Source organism: Rhinopithecus roxellana, chromosome 11 (genome assembly GCF_007565055.1).
Source record: "Rhinopithecus roxellana isolate Shanxi Qingling chromosome 11, ASM756505v1, whole genome shotgun sequence".
In the NCBI taxonomy this organism is placed as follows: Eukaryota; Metazoa; Chordata; class Mammalia; order Primates; family Cercopithecidae; genus Rhinopithecus; species Rhinopithecus roxellana.
In genome coordinates this window covers 53344888-53361826 of record NC_044559.1, presented here as the reverse complement: position 1 = coordinate 53361826, position 16939 = coordinate 53344888, and the positions used below count along the sequence as shown (strand labels likewise).

Here is a 16939-nt window from a genome sequence, read left to right as displayed (position 1 = left end):
GATCCACCCGCCTTGGCCTCCCAAAGTGCTGGGATTACAGGCACGAACCACTGCACCCAGCCCCAAGCTTAGAACATTTTCATCACCCTAAAAAGCAAATGGGGATACCCCTCAGCAGTCACCCCCACTGCCCCTCCCTCCAGCCCCTAGTGACCACTCATCTAGTTTCTGTCTCTATGGATTTGCCTGTCCTGTACATTTCATAGAAATGGAATCATTCAATGCATGGCCTTGGTGTCTGGCTTTTTTCACTGAGCATAACATTTTCAAGGCTTGTCCATTTTGTAATGTGTATTAGCGCTTCTTTCTTTTTTACTCCTGAATACGGTCCATTGTATAGTCTCATTCATTCTAATATATCCGTTGTTTGGATATATGACATTTTGTTTGTCCATTCATGAGTTGATGGACAACTGGTTTTTCCCCACTTTTTGGCTATTGTGAATAATGTTGCTATGAACATTCATGTCTAAGTTTTTGTGGACATTTGTCTTCATTTCTCTGGGGCGTACACCTAAGAGTGGAGTTGCTGTTTGACCTTTTGAGGAAACAACAGACTGTTTTCCAAAGTGACTGCACCATTTTCCCTTCCCACTGGCAGTGCACCAGCGTTCCGCTGCTCACATCCCCCACAACACTGTGACTGTTGGGCTTTTTATTGCGGCCACCACAGCAGGCGTGCCGTCGTATCACTGAGGTGTCAGTTTGCATTCCCCAGTGATTCGTGATGCGGAGCTTATCTGACATTATCTTCACTGGAGGAATGTCTGTTCAGTCCTCTCACTATCTTGGTGTGTCCTTTCAGATATAAAATTTTTAAATTTTGGTGAAATCCAATTTACATATGTTCTCCCTTTGTTGCTTGTGCTTTTGTTGCTAAATTGCTTGATGGAGGATGGGAGCTGCCTGGCCTCCTGGGTCGTTAGAAAGGAAACCTCTTGGCGGGCACGGTGGTCCACTCCTGTAATCCCAGCACTTGTGGGAGGCCGAGGCCAGTGGATCACTTGAGGTCAGGAGTTTGAGAATAGTCTGGCCAACATGGCAAAACTCTCGACTCTACTAAAAAACTACAAATATTAGCCGGGCATGGTGGTAAGCACCTGTAGCCCCAACTACTCAGGAGGCTGAGGCAGGAGAATCACTTGAACCCGGGAGGTGCAAGCTACAATGAGCCGAGATCACACCACTGCATTCCAGCCTGGGTGACAGCGAGACAAGAAAGGAAAGAGAGGAGAAGAAGGAAGGAAGGAAATAAACCTCTTTTCTGTTTGAGCCATTTCATTTTGGGCCTGTCTGTCCCAGAGGTTTAACTACACTAATATAGAGCATCTTTTAGTAAAGGTTTGTTGTTGATTTGTTTCTACTTACACAAGATGTCTTCATTTTACCCTCAGTCTTGAAATAAAATTTTGGTGTGTGTTCATTTTTGGTTGAGTTGAATTATTTTCTTGAACATAGTGAGGCAGGAGAACAGGGTCTGGAGACCAATTCATGCTGACCTCCCTAGAACTAAATCGAATGGAAACACTTCCCGCTATGACAGGAACTATCCTCTTCATTTACATAGGGCTACACCAAATAACCAATGGAAACCTCTAGAAGGTATTTACACCCCCAAAAAACTCTGTAATGGGGCTCTTGAGCCTCTATGCTCAGCCGCTCCCACACTGTGGAGTTACTTTCCTTTTCTTGTTCCTTTTTTGAGACGAAGTCTTGCTCTATCACCTGTGCTGGAGTGCAGTGGTGCGATCTTGGCTCATTGCAACCTCCACCTCCTGGATTCAAGCGATTCTCCTGCCTCAGCCTCCCAAGTAGCTGAGACTACAAGTGTGCACCACCATGCCCGGCTAATTTTTGCATTTTTAGTAGAGAGGTGGGGGTTTCACCATGTTGGCCAGACTGGTCTCGAACTCCTGACCTCAGGTGATCTGCCTGCCTTGGCCTCCCAAAGTGCTGGGATTGTAAGCGTGAGCCACCGCGCCCGGTCATACATTTGTTTTCCATAAATCTCGCTTTTGTTACTTCCTTCTTTCCTTGCATTTTGTCCACTTCTTTGTTCAAGACGTCAATAAACTGCACACCCTCCACCGGTTACAATAGCAGTTTCGCTTTCCACTCCATTTTATCCAGGGTAGTTTTATCTCCACCCTGGCATTTGCAGAATCCGGGCAAATACACGAATGGATGCTCCACAATACTGGTCTAGATTTTAAAAGTTATAAATAAAATAATTTAAATGAATCAAAATTTTATTATTTAAATCTGTTGAAGTCTTGACTGTGTACATGAAAATAAAACTCTTCCTAATGTGGCGTTCAACGCCCACGCCGCTGCCACCGTGCCTGGCCCAGCGCCCCGGGCGCGCTGTGTCTGCAGCTGCAGACTTAGATGCGGGCGCGCGGGAGCCGGCGCAGAGCCCGGCAGGCGCCGCCGTTGCCTCCCCATCCGCGCGGTCTCCCCCGGGCCAGCCGGGACCCCGATGGCTAGGAGCGGGCGACGGCGGTGGGGCCTGGAGGAGGCTGGCCCCAGCCCAGTGCGGGGTCCCGGGGACGCCCCTGGCACTCAGGTCCGCGAGCGGCCGCGCGGGCCTGGGGGCGGGGCCTGGGGGCGGGGCCTGGAGGGGCGGGGCCTGGGCGGGGCGGGCCTGGGGCGGGCCTGGGGGCGGGGCCTGGAGGAGCTCCCGGCTCCCTCTGCGCGGGCTGATCTCGCGAGCGCCGCCCGGTCTCGCGGCAGCGGCCTGTGGGCGGGGTGAGCCCTGAAAGGCCAGGCGAGGGGGAGGCTCCGCGGGGTCGGGAGGGCAGTCCAAAGCGCCATGGCCGCCCTACGTGTCCTGCTGCCCCGGCTCCGCGGCCCGCTGAGGCCCCCGGTTCGCTGTCCCGCGTGGCGTCCCTTCGCCTCGGGTGAGTGCGCGGTGAGAGCTGGCGGCCCGAATCTCCTCATGACTCCGACCTGCACGCCCCGACCAGATCCCAGACCGCACCCCTCCCGCCTGACCCCGCATCCCCCACCTGACCCCGACCCGCACCCCTCTCCCACGTGACCCTGCACCCCTACCTGGCCCCGCACCCCATCTGACCCCTCCCCGCACCCCACTCCGCCTGACCCCGCACCCCCCCACCTGACCCCGCACCCCTCTTCCGCCCCATCCCGCACCCCCATAGCCTGACTCCGCAGTCCCCTGCCTGACCCCGCACCCACCATCTGACCCCGACCCGCAGCCCTCTCCCACGTGACCCTGCACGCCTACCTGGCCCCGCACCCCATCTGACCCCTCCCCGCACCCCACTCCGCCTGACCCTGCCCCCCCCACCTGACCCCGCACCCCTGGCCTGACCCCGCACCCCTCTTCCGCCCGATCCCGCACCCCCATGGCCTGATTCCGCAGTCCCCTGCCTGACCCCGCACCCACCACCTGACCCTGACCCACAGCCCCTGCCTGGCCTGGGCCTGCAACACCCCACCCCCCTCGCCTAGTGCTGCACCCCCAACCTGACCCGCACCAACAGCCTGACGCAGGCTTAACACCCCCACCACCACCCTCCCCCGCACCAACACCATCCACCTGACCCTGGTCCGCACCCCATCCCCCGCCTGGCTCTGCAGGAGGCCACTCTCACCAGGCCGCGTCCTGTGGGAGACCCAGGAGGCCTGGCCGCTGGCTCTTACTGCCCCAATGCCAAGACCTCTGGCCAACTGGGCGCAGGGTGAGGGTTGTGAAAATCCCAGGTGATCCCTCGGCTCTAAGAGCAGGCATAGGTCCTGTGCAGCAGGCCAGCCCAAGAACAGGAGATGCAGATACATTTTGTCCTGGGTGCCTCCTGACCAGGGCTGCCCCTCAGATGGTCTTCAGGAAAAAGCTGACACCTCCTCTCCAGCCACGGGGGGGCTGCCCTCTTCCTCCCTTGGGGCTCACCCGGGACCCCACTCATCAGCGGCCATCACCTGCTCTAGTATCTGAGGAATCTTGGGCCATGCCTTGGGCTGGGGAAGAACTCTTGCTTCCTCTTCCTCCCTCACCCTGTGTTTCCAGTGGACGCTGAGTTGTGTTGTTTTCATCCCCAAGCTCTCCTTGGCCTTCGGCTTCTCCACCCTCACAGCAGCCCTTTCCTGGATCTTGCATAGCTGCCAGACACTTCACCTGGGATCTTCCAGTTACCCCTAGAAACCCACAGGATAAGGCGGGGTACAGTGGCTTATGCCTGTAATCCCAGCACTTTGGGAGGCTGAGGCAGGTGGATCACCTGAGGTCAGGAATTCGAGATCACCTTGGCCAACATAGTGCAACCTTGTATCTACTAAAAATAAAAAATTAGCCGGGTGTGGTGGTGTGTGTAGTCCCAGCTACTCGAGAGGCTGAGGCAGGAGAATCACCTGAACCCTGGAGGCGGAGGTTGCAGTGAGCCGAGATTGCACCACTGCACTCCTGGGCAATAGAGTGAGACTCGGTCTCAAAAAAAAAAAAAAAAAAAGAAACCCACAGGACAGGGACTATGATCCCTGCTTTGCCACTAACAGAGACAAGCACCCAACACGCAAGCTACCTTTGTCTTTTCAGGTTCACCTTCTCACCCTGAATGCCATTGTCCTTTGTCCCCTTCCCACCTTGCTGTCCACCCAGCAGGCACAGGTCCTGTGCAGCAGGCCAACCCGAGATGCGCTTGCGTCTCCCGTTTTCCGGCTGGCCTGCTGCACCAGACCTGACCTGTGCCTGATCTTAATGCTGCAGGAACACCCAGGATTTTCACAGCCTCTACCCTGTGTCCACTTGGCCAGAGGTCTTGGCACTGGGGAGGCACCAAGTGCAAGGAGCTGGCACTCCATCCTGTTTGAGGGTTACACCCCCTCACCTGTTGGCATTTGTTGAAAGAAGGTGTTTCCTGGTTCCTTAGCAGAGTCCAGGGCTGTCTCCAGTGCGGTGTCCTGGAAAGAGCTGCCCAAGGCATATTAGGAGAAGGAGAGTGGCTGTGGGCTGTGTTCTGTGCTGGGGATTTTTCTTTTTTTCTTTTTTTTTTTTTTTTTTTTGAGACGGAGTCTCACTCTGTTGCTCAGGCTGGAATGCAGTGGCACGATCTCAGCTCACTGCAAGCTCCACCTCCTGGGTTCATGCCATTCTCCTGCCTCAGCCTCCTGAGTAGCTGGGACTACAGGTGTCCACCACAACAACCGACTAATTGTTTGTATTTTTAGTAGAGACGGTGTTTCACCATGTTAACCAGGATGATCTCTATCTCTTGACCTCGTGATCCACCTGCTTCAGCCTCCCAAAATGCTGGGATTACAGGCGTGAGCCACCGTGCCCGGCCTGGGGATTTTCTTTAGGACATGTTCAAACACATGTGAAAGCAAAGAGAAAGGTACCATCTATCCTTGTGGCTGAGAGCTACACCTGGAGTCACTGAGGACTGGGCAGGGAGCCCTCAGAGGGCCTCTTGGGGTTACACTGTATCTACGGATGGGGCCACATTCCTTCCCCCACTCTCCCCAGTTTGATACCTGTGTGAATAGATACCCCTTTTTGCCTTCTTGCTCTAGGTGCTAACTTTGAGTACATCATCGCAGAAAAAAGAGGGAAGAATAACACCGTGGGGTTGATCCAACTGAACCGCCCCAAGGCCCTCAATGCACTTTGTGATGGCCTGATTGAGGAGCTCAACCAGGCACTGAAGGCCTTCGAGGAGGACACGGCCGTGGGGGCCATTGTCCTCACCGGCGGGGATAAGGCCTTTGCAGGTGTGCGCAGCAGCGGAGGCCTTTGTGTCTGGGCAGATGTGGGAGGCACGTGTGGCCTTGGGAGAAGCCTCCAGACTGACTTGTACCCCTGTGATGGCGGAGGCACGCGCGTGGGGACTTCCTCACATATCCAGTGAAGACGGGCATGGGAACAGCTTGCATGAGCAGCTTTGTGTATGCTGGAGAACCACATGTGCTCCCCCAGCAAAATAGCTTCTTCAAAGGGATTCAGGTCCTTGGCAGTCAGGCTTTACACAAAGCCTGTCAAGGGCTTACGCCCTGATGAATATGCCCCGCCTCTGTGGGCGCCTCCCTTGCAGCTGCCACCTGCCCCAGAACCCCTCTGCATGACCTCTGTTATAGCTGGCATAACAGCGTTCCTACAGCTGTCCGCGTGGCCTGGTGTCAGCCGTGCCCAGCAACCCCAGTGCCCGTGTCTGGTGTGCTCCGAAGCTCCCTGTTGGTCTGGGGGATACAGGACGGGCGGGCTCTCTGCTGTCTGGTAACTGGAACCTCCTTTCCGCTCCTGCTAGCTGGAGCTGATATCAAGGAAATGCAGAACCTGAGTTTCCAGGACTGTTACTCCGACAAGTTTTTGAAGCATTGGGACCACCTCACCCAGATGAAGAAGCCAGTCATCGCTGCTGTCAATGGCTATGCCGTGAGTATTGCTGCCAAGGGTCCCCTCTTGTGGCTGAAGGAACTGTGCTGTGCATACACAGCATAACAGATTTTTATTTTGAAGAGACCTTTAGTTCCCAGGCCAGCAGCCTCCTTTCTTGCCTCATGGTGCTAAAGAGCCAGGAACTGTGCAGAGAGGACACCTCCTGGCATCTGTTTTTTCCATGACTATTCACCTGACAGCTTCTCCCCAGCAAGCTTCTCTTCCAGGGCGGTGGAAGAGAGGTGTTGGCTTTGGCTACATCTATAAACTGGCTTCTTTCGCTGCCCTTAAAAGCTCTGTGTCCTGGGACTGTTTGAAGTGCTGAGGCTGATCTTGACTTATAGGGAAGCAATGTGATCATTTCATGACGCTCCGTTCCATGGAAGCCAGGGGTCTGCGGGTGGAGTTTTCTCAGCACAGCCACACCCCCCAGTCTCTGTGGCTGCATTTCGGCTACAGCAGCAGAGGTTTTTGTTTTTTTTTGAGGCGGAGTCTCGCTCTGTTGCCCGGGCTGGCGTGCAGCGGCGCGATGTCGGCTCACTGCAAGCTCTGCCTCCCGGGTTCACGCCATTCTCCTGCCTCAGCCTCCCGAGTAGCTTGGACTACAGGGGCCGCCACCTCGCCCGGTTAATTTTTTGTATTTTTAGTGGAGACGGGGTTTCACGGTGTTAGCCAGGATGGTCTCGATCTCCTGACCTCGTGATCCGCCCGCCTCGGCCTCCCACAGTGCTGGGATTCCAGGCGTGAGCCCTGCGCCCGGCACCCAGCAGCAGAGTTGAGTCGTCACAGCAGAGCCTGTAAGACCTTCATGGCCCTTTACAGAATGTTTGCCGGCCGCTGGTAAACAGCATCAGCCATCTGTAGTTAACTTATCACAACGATTATCTAGTTTGGTGCCACTATGTTAGTCTTTGTCATACCCCTGACACTGTTTCTTTTACATGGAAAATTTGAATAAGCAAGCAGCGTGATTTCTGGCTGGGTTCCCCTCGTAAGACTCTCCTGATGCCGAATGTTTTACAGTTTGGCGGGGGCTGCGAGCTTGCCATGATGTGTGATATCATCTATGCCGGCGAGAAGGCCCAGTTTGCGCAGCCGGAGATCTTACTAGGAACCATCCCAGGTAAAGGGCGACACTGTCTCTGGCGTAGATGCCTTAGGTAGTTCCTCAAAATCGACCTGTGTCTCAGGGCCCACAGCTCGTATCTGACCGGAGGCCCCGGACGGACAGCCCCGTGGCTGGTCAGTGGTCTGTCTGTGGACAGCCACGGAGGCTGGAGTGGTTGTGACAGAGCTTGGCGCGGCCTCAGAGTCCTGGGACTGTGTCTGGCTCCTGGGACTGTGCCCGGGTCACATTTCTGATGGTGTTGGGAGAGGCAGGTCCTGGGTAACACTGGCTTCTAACCATGGCAGTTCTTGCTTGCGATTCGTGTCCAGAGAGAGAACATGGTGACCCCGGGTGGCACTGGGAGCTCTGCCCACTGCCATCTCACTGGCCATGGAGGTCACGTGGCCTGAGTTCAGAGCGGGGAGTCAGACCCCCCACCATGCCTGTGGGAAGGGCCTGGGCTCTTGGCAAAGAGCAGCACCCTCTACCCCCAGGGTCTTCCTGGTGGGCACAGGCCGGGCAGCCAGGAGGGAGCCGAGACCCTGAGGGTGGGCCTGGTGGAAGGGTGGGCACTGAGGGGAGCACCTGCACTCAGGGCACTCTTCGCTGTCCCCTGAGTTTGACCAGGCAGATTCTGAGGCCTTGAGCTGCGAGCTTGGCGCGTTTTTTCAGGTTCTGATCCCTAGAAGAGCTGCTGCTCTAAGGGACCAGTGCCTGGGGTCAGGGAGGCCTATAAGCTTCTAAGATGTTGACCACAGAGGCTGGGGAGGGCCCCACGGAGCCACACACCTTGATCCAATGTCAGGGTGTTGGGGGAGTGTGGGGTCCAGCCCTACGGGGCTTAGCAGGTGTTCTCCCCGTGTGCGGAAACGAGATTGTAAGAAATAAAGACACAAAACAAAGAGATAAAGAGAAAACAGCTGGGCCCGGGGACCACTACCACCAAGACGTGGAGACTGGTAGTGGCCTGAGCAGCTGGGCGCGCTGATACTTAGTGCATACAAGAACAAGGGGGCAGGGTAAGGAGGGTGGATCTTCTAAGTGATTGACAAGGTGAAGCAAATCATGTGATGACAGGACAGGGGGCCCTTCCCTCTTAGGTAGCCTAAGCAGAGGGAAGACAGCATACGTCAGCGTTTTCTTCTCTGCACTTATAAGAAAGATCAAAGACTTTAAGACTTTCACTATGTCTTCTACTGCTGTCTTCTACAAACTTCAAAGAGGAACCAGGAGTACAGGAGGAACATGAAAGTGGACAAGGAGCGTGACCGTTGAAGCACAGCACCACAGGGAGGGGTTTCGGCCGCCAGATGACTGCGGGCAGGCCTGGATAATATCCAGCCTTCCACAAGAAGCTGGTGGAGCAGAGTGTTCCCCGACTCCTCCAAGGAAAGGAGACTCCCTTTCACCGTCTGCTAAGTAACGGTGCCTTCCCAGACACTGGCGTTACCGCTTGACCAAGGAGCCCTCAAGCGGCCCTTATGCGGGCGTGACAGAGGGCTCACCTCTTGCCTTCTAGGTCACTTCTCACAATGTCCCTTCAGCACCTGACCCTATATGCCCACTGGTTATTCCTAGGTTATATGGTAATGGAACAAAGAGTAATACAAAAGCTAATGATTAATGTTTATAATAATGATTGATAATTGTCCATGATCATCTCTATATCTAATTTGTATTATGACTATTCTTGTTCTAACTATTTTCTTTATTACACGGAAACAGTTTGTGCCTTCAGTCTCTTCCCTCGGCACCTGGGTAATCCTTTGCCCACAGGGGAGCACCAGATGTGGGACCTGAGCTTGAAAAGGGGCTGCTGCCTCTGATGTTGCCGGGCTCCTGTGCTGCTCGGCGTCTGACCCCTGGACCTTGTCTCGGGGCCTATCTTAAGCCCCTTGGAACTTGCTGGCTGTGCAGCTGTGATGTCCTCTTGGGTTTACTCACTGCGGTGCCAGCCATGACCAGCCCCTCCCCGCAGGTGCGGGTGGCACCCAGAGACTCACGCGTGCTGTTGGGAAGTCGCTGGCAATGGAGATGGTCCTCACCGGTGACCGGATCTCAGCCCAGGATGCCAAGCAAGCAGGTATGGGTTGGGGCTGCCCACGGAAGCCACATGGAAACCCGGGGCGGCCTCCAGGTGTCCCCCTCGCAGGAGCCCCACAGAAACCCAGGGCAGCATCCAGGTGCCTCCACGGTGGTTGCATGAGTTTTTGGGTCCTGAGGACCTGGGAGAAGACTGACTGCCTTTTGTTTTTATGGTTTGAAGTACTGTGCGCACAGAAGTGGAGCCACGCGTAAGTACCTGGTGCAGAACAGCCCAGCAATTACGTCCCCAAAGTCCGGTGTAAGCAACGGGCGTCTCTGGGCCCTCACCGGCCAGTCCTCCCACTGCCCTGTTGGGGATCATGGTCCCCAGGTCTGGCTGCCTCTGCCGTCGGAGCTATGGACAGCCTGACCTGCATGTCTGAGAGCACAGTGACTGCGGTGCCAAGAGCACTCAGCACTCAGGAAGGGGCACGTGCGGCACTTACCGTGTGGAGTCACCCTTGCTAATGCTCAGAGGCTGGGATGCTCCAGCACGCTGCTCCCCAGCGGCCACTCCCTCGAAAAGGAATAGACAAGCACTCTGCACTCACTCACCAACATTCTTGTGTTTCAGGTCTCGTAAGCAAGATTTTTCCTGTTGAGACACTGGTGGAAGAAGCCATCCAGTGTGCAGAAAAAATTGCCAGCAATTCTAAAATTATAGTAGCCATGGCCAAAGAATCAGTGAATGCAGGTAGGGGATCCTGCCAGGAAGACAAAGTAGAGAGGTCTCCATGGCTGTCAGGAGTATCTCTGAGGCGTCTCTGTGACTGTCAGGAGCCTTGCTGAACGGCAGGCTTTCTGGCTCCAAATGGATATGCCTTAAGCCCTCCTGGGCAGAAATGGTTCTCAGTGTCTCAGTTCTGCTGTCTGTAGAGTTGTGGTTTCTGGTCACGCCCTCAGGAACTCCACTGAGATGTTCCCAGCTCCCCTTTGTACCAGGGCCCAAGAACTGAGCCAGGCCTGGGAGGTGAGGGCAGTACAGAGCTGACGATGGCAGGGAAAGGCTGAGAAGGGAGCCGAGGTCCCAAAAGTAAAATGGTCTCGCCCACGGGGAGGCTCGGTTCACCTCCCGGGACCTGGGGTTGGCGACTGCGTCTGCGCCTGGCAGGTGGCTACACAGGCTTGCAGGCCAACGCCACGCTGTTCCTTCTTGGCCTGGATCCCTTTAGTCTCCCTCTGCCAGGGAAGTGGATCTGATCGTCCCCCTCCTCAGAAATGCTCAAGTTTTATTGCCCTAATTTATTCTCAGCATGTGGAATGAGATGGTGGTTAGCTGGCTGAGTCCGGACAGGTGTGGGTGGCCCCTGGCAGGTCCCCTAACCTCTCTGAGTGCGTTTACCTCGAGGGTGTGGCCGTCCGCTGGGCTTGCCATGGGCTTGAGGCAGGATACAGTGAGGAGAGCATTTTGAAAAAAAGGGAGGCTGCGGTAGCCCAAGGTGTTTGGCGAGGTCGGGCTCTTCCCGGAGAGGATGCTGGCTGCAGCCCTGGAACCACCGCGCCTGCCTCCATCTGTGCATCCAGGTCTGCTCTGCTTGGCCTCGCGCAAAGAAGGGACTGGAATGAGCAGAGCCAAAGGCGTTCTTGGTGCCAGCCACGCCCAGCTCTGGCTCCGTGCTGTGCTTCCTGGTTTTCATCCTTGTTTACTTTTCTCTGTTTGCAGCCCTGTTGCTGCCTCACAGCCACTCCTCAAGGGCACAGTTTGCCATCTCACCTTTCATCCAGTTCCTGTCCCTTCCTTGGGGCCCTGGGCCACCTGAGTGTGACATGTGGGGCCACAGGAGAGCTGCTGGTTTTGCCAGGTCTCCGCTGGGGCAGTGCCTTTGAGAAGGGCAGCGCCGTGGAAGCCTCTGCAGGGCCAGGCCACATTGGAAGCACAGTTGTGCGTGGGTCAGTGAGGAGGGAGGAAAAGTTCTGCATGGAATATCTCCGTTCATAACTCTAGGACTTTGTTTTTCAGCTTTTGAAATGACATTAACAGAAGGAAGTAAGTTAGAGAAGAAACTCTTTTACTCAACTTTTGCCACCGTAAGTAAACAGTGTGCAACTGGAGAATCTAGCAAATTTCAGTCACACAAGTTGCTGGGAATTTCCTTTTACATCTTATTAAGTATCGTTTCTTTCTGGTCAGAACTGCCAGCCTCACCTTTAATGGGATCAGATTTGTTCTATCAGTGGGTCTTGATGTTAGAAAAAAAGTAGAACATGTGGAAGTTCAAAAGTATGAAACCTTACAGGGGCTTTTCTTGTCTTTCCTGTTATATGAGGTCTAGGAATTGCACCCTCAAGCAGCAGCTCCTTTTTTTTTTTTTTCACACGGAGTCTCACTCTGTCCCCCAGGCTGGAGTGCAGTGGTGTGATCTCGGCTCACTGCAAGCTCCACCTCCTGGGTTCACACCATTCTCCTGCCTCAGGCTCGAGTAGCTGGGACTACAGGAGCTCGCCACCACGCCCGGCTAGTTTTTTGTATTTTTAGTAGAGACGGGGTTTCACCGTCTTAGTCAGGATGGTCTCGATCTCCTGACCTCGTGATCCGCCCGCCTCAGCCTCCCAAAGTGCTGGGATTACAGGTGTGAGCCCCGCGCCCGGCCTGGCTACTTTATTTAAAATGCGGTTTCAGGCCGGGCGCGGTGGCTCAAGCCTGTAATCCCAGCACTTTGGGAGGCCGAGACGGGCGGATCACGAGGTCAGGAGATCGAGACCATCCTGGCTAACACGGTGAAACCCCGTCTCTACTAAAAATACAAAAACTAGCCGGGCGAGGTGGCGGGCGTCTGTAGTCCCAGCTACTCGGGAGGCTGAGGCAGGAGAATGGCGTAAACCCGGGAGGCGGAGCTTGCAGTGAGCTGAGATCCGGCCACTGCACTCCAGTCCGGGTGACAGAGCGAGACTCCGCCTAAAAAAAAAAAAAAAAAAAAAATGCGGTTTCAGGTGGGTGTCATGCATCCATAGTCCCAGCTTCCTGGGAGGCTGAGGCAGGTTGTTCGAATCCAACTGGTCAAAGCAAGACCCCGTCTCAAAAAAAAGACTTTTTTAAAAAATGAGGCCGGGCGCCTCATTTTAATTGTTCGGTAAAATTAAAAGTGGTTTGGGCACTTGAGGAAGGGGTACAGATGCGTGCTCGCCTGGGGACACTTGCACACGACTTGAGAAAAGCAGATGCAGAATTGAGTTCTCATGTCCTGCTCCGACACAGGGTAGCCCCTGATACAGGTGGTCCGTCGTCCACCTGATGACCTGGCGAGTGGCCCATACAGGTGCGTCTGAGGCTTTTTAGGTGTGAGCTTGTTTGACACACAAGCTCCTGAATGAGCATCACCTAGACTGGTAGAGAGGCTGTGAAAATCCCCGCGCCCAGGCCCAGCTCTGCTTGGGCAGGTGTTCCTGCCGCTGAGTCCCCTCCCTGGCCCCCTGGGCCCCTGTGAGCATGAGGAGTGAGGCAGGACCAGGGAGACACAGGCGGACATTGGCATCAGGCTCTGTGAGGAGACCGCGTGTCCAGCTCTGTTTCTGCCCCTTTTCCTACCAGGATGACCGGAAAGAAGGGATGACCGCGTTCGTGGAAAAGAGAAAGGCTAACTTCAAAGACCAGTGAGGCCCGGCTGCCCGTGCCCCACACCTCTGGGGAGGACAGGCGCAGCCTGTCAGTTTTAGAAGCAAGTAAATCATCCTCTTTTCGAGAGCAGTGTCCGTGGTGCGCAGTTTCTCTCTGACGGCTGCGTGGTCACGGCCCGAGCTCTCACGGCATGACAGCCTTCTTCACCCAGCCTGTGAGGGTCCGTGTTCACGTCTGATTGGAGCACCTTCTTCTCAATCTTAAGATTCTGCTGAGGAGCCCCTGCTGGTCCCTCTGGGCATGCTGTGCTTGGGCGGAAAGCAGGGCCTGCGGGTCCTTGTGTCCCTGCCGCTGGAGAGTGGGGCTGCTCTGAGGGAAACACTGTCTGCTGCCTTCACACAGATGCTCTGCTGATTAAAGTGACAGCGATTCAGGTGACACCACGCCTTGTAGGTCATGTCTGGATGAGTATTCTGTCATGTTAGTTGGTTTTTTTTTAAACTTTTTTGTTTTTTTACTGTAAGGAACAACATTCAAAGAAAAAAGATTTGTATAGTAAGTCACCCCACATCATACTTCCTGGGTATCCACTGTGAACAGCTGGGCTTGTGGCTTCCTAGAGACTTCTGTGTACACACCACACACCCCTGCACACGTGCACAGGCATGGACTGTGGTTTTCTTCCATGCCCAGTTACGTAGAGCCCTTTCCTCATGAGAGCCCACCCTGTTTTCTTTGTACTTCTGTCATAAGGAGCTCTTTGTTCAGTTTCACTGCTTCTCTGTTGTGGTAGCACATGACGTAAACTTGACCATCTTAACCATTGTCTTGCCATGGTCAATCACAGCTTACTGCAGCCTGAATCTCCTGGGCTCAAGTGATCCTCCCCGCTCCCAAGTAGTTGGGGCCACAGGCCTGCACTACCACACCCAGCTAACTTTTAAAATCTATCTTTTGTAGACATGGGGTCTCCCTGTGTTGCCCAGGCTGGTCTGAACCATTTTAAGTCCACATTTCAGCGACATTAAGTACATTCTCCTTGTGCAGCCATTACTGTCTATCCAAGAAAGCTTTCATTTTCCCAAACGCAAACTGTCCCCATTAAACAATAACCCCTTTTCTGCTTCCCTCCAGGTCCTGGCACCCATGCTTCTACTTCCTGTCTCTATGGAGGGACCTCCATTTGTCCCTTTGGGTCAGGCTCGTTTCAGCCCCACCCCAGATCCCTGGGTTGAAATCCTAACCCCTACTGTGACTGCTTTAGGAGGGAGGACTTTGGGCAGTGACTAGTCATGAGGGCGGAGCTCCACCAGTGGGATTAGTTCCCTATGAGGGGGCGGAGCTCCTCCAGTGGGATTAGTGCCCTATGAGGGGGCAGAGCTCCTCCAGTGGGATTAGTGCCCTATGAGGGGGCAGAGCTCCTCCAGTGGGATTAGTGCCCTATGAGGGGGCAGAGCTCCAGTGAAATTAGTGGTCTATGAGGGGGCGGAGCCCCTCCAGTGGGATTAGTGTTCTGTGAGGGGGCGGAGCTCCTCGAGTGGGATTAGTGCCCTATGAGGGGGCGGAGCTCCTTGACTGGGATTAGTGCCTTATGAGAGGGCAGTGGTCTTCCAGTGGGATTATTGCCCTTAGAAGAGCCCCGAGGGCACTCTTTTGCCCCTCGCACCATGTGAGTGCTCTGTGGGAAGGTGCTGTCTGTGAACCATGGTGGGCCTCATCACACACTGAACCTGCCTGGAGCCGTGGCCTCCAGAATTGTGGAAAGTCAGTGTTTATCAGCCACCCAGACCATGCCGCTGCATCACAGCAGCCCAAGCTAAGGCACATACTGTCCAGAAGGTTTGTGCCTGTTGTGGCGTGTTTCACTATTTGATTTTTTTCACTGAATGACGATCCTATAATGTTCTTTTTAGTGGCCCTGGTGTTTCATACTGTGGACATGTCATCATGCCCATGGTTCTAGATATTTCCCCCAGGGAAGCCCACCTGCCCCCTAGCTCAGTGCAGACTCTAGAGAGCGTTCGCAGGTGTCTCCTCCACTTGACTCCGCAGCTCGGTGTGGGTAGTGGCCTAGATTGTGGTCATGGCCTTGGGCTGGGTGGGCAGAGTGTGTGAGCCCCCACCCCTGAGTTCTTGGGCTGAATACCAAGGACAGGTTCACCTGCATCAAGAAGCACGGTGACCTTTGCTGATCTCTGGCTCCCTGAATGCTGCAGGTGCCATGCCCGTGTGTCTGATTACATTTATACGCAAAATGGGCACACGCGTGCTCTGCGACCGCTCGCCTTGCAAGCATTGGCTCTGCACTGCCACCCACGCCGTCTGTCCTCCTATGTGCCATGATTGGAGTCCACTAGTTCAGAGCTGCCTTTAGGGTGGAGCAGGTTTATCTCGCCTCTGCCAGGGCAGGTGGGAGTTCTCATGCAGTTTACCTTCAAACAGGCAGATGTTCTTTTCAGATAAGTTTTGGGATCTGGGACTGTTTGACAAATACTGAAATAGGTACAAAAGGAGTTTGAATCAGGTCCAACAGGGCAGAACAGGCTCTTCCCTCAGGGTAGGGAACCTGGAACCTGCTCACTTACTGGAGTGAAGCATATGGAGGTTCTTGCAGGTCATGAACCACTGGCCCTGGAGCCTGGAGTAAACACGCAGAGATAGATAGGCACCAAATGTCCAAGTATCCAAGGGAGGAAGCCTGAACATTGAGAAAATCCACTCCGTTTAATTTTTCATGTGCACTGGGGTGAGCCTCCATAATTTGATTTCAAGCAATGGAACCCCAGAGATCTGTAGGGCCGGTTACAGCCTCGTGTTCATACCTGTGTCAGCCACGCTTGGCTGAAGCCAATGAAAGGGCCCAGCATGGAAGCCGCATCTCAGAGGTCTGCATCTTAGTTATCTGGTTCCAGAGCTTGGCAGGGACAGGCGCCCAACCCTTAGGCTAAGGAATGGACCTTGTCTTCATGCTGGCCCCAGGGAGCCTGGAGGGAAGGGTGCCACTGTCCCACGCAGGGGAACCCCAAATGCAGAGTGAGGCTTCCACTCCTGAGCTAGTTGACCTCTGGCCCCAATATTGCTTGGGGTTCGATTAGGTGTTTTTTGTTTGTTTGTTTTGGTTTTTTTTGAGACAGAGTCTGTCTCTGTCACCCGGGCTGGAGAGCAGTGGAGTGATCTCAGCTCACTGCACCCTCCACCCCCCCGGGTTCAAGCGATTCTCGTGCCTCAGCCTCCCAAGTAGCCGGGATTACAGGCCCAGTCACCACACCCGGATAATTTTTGTATATTTTGAAGAGATGGGGTTTCACCATGTTGGCCAGGCTGGTCTCCAACCCCTGACCTCAGGTGATCCACCCGCCTCAGCCTCCTGAAGTGCTGGGATTACAGGTGTTGAGTCACCGTGCCCGGCCTGATTTGGTTTTGAAGCTGAAAACTTCCTTGCCCATCTCTGTAAAACCGGCTTGCCCTTGTATATTTGGGTAAATGGTGACTCTCCACTTAGAGGTTGGAGTAGAAACTGCCCAGGGACAGCTCCGAACCCCGGTGGCCTAGGTGCAAAGCCGCCCCTCATCGGCAGGCCCTGGGTAGCCCCAGTCTTCTCTCTGCCCGAGCGGCCAGCCCAGGGCCAGCTGTTCAGGTGCTGCTGGGTGCCAGCCTGGGTGGCCCCACCAGGCTTTTCCGACGCAGCCCAGGCCACTTCCCATGGGGGCAGGCTCCTAGGGCCAAGCAGTTCAACATGGAGACACCTGTGTCCTCTGGGTTTTCTGAGGCAGCTTTGTCATTTTTCACATACAGA

The 16939-nt window shown here is 54.7% G+C and overlaps 1 protein-coding gene across 1 annotated transcript; it reads left to right on the top strand.

The window, feature by feature from the left end:
* Positions 1–2682: 2682 nt before the first annotated feature.
* On the top strand, positions 2683–13586 carry ECHS1 (enoyl-CoA hydratase, short chain 1). The gene is made up of 8 exons (XM_030940474.1): positions 2683–2900; positions 5533–5730; positions 6264–6391; positions 7418–7517; positions 9481–9585; positions 10162–10281; positions 11548–11615; positions 13117–13586. The coding sequence occupies exons 1-8, from the start codon at positions 2813–2815 to the stop codon at positions 13180–13182; spliced, it is 873 nt and encodes a 290-aa protein (XP_030796334.1). The 5' UTR covers positions 2683–2812; the 3' UTR covers positions 13183–13586.
* The last annotated feature ends 3353 nt before the right edge of the window (positions 13587–16939 follow it).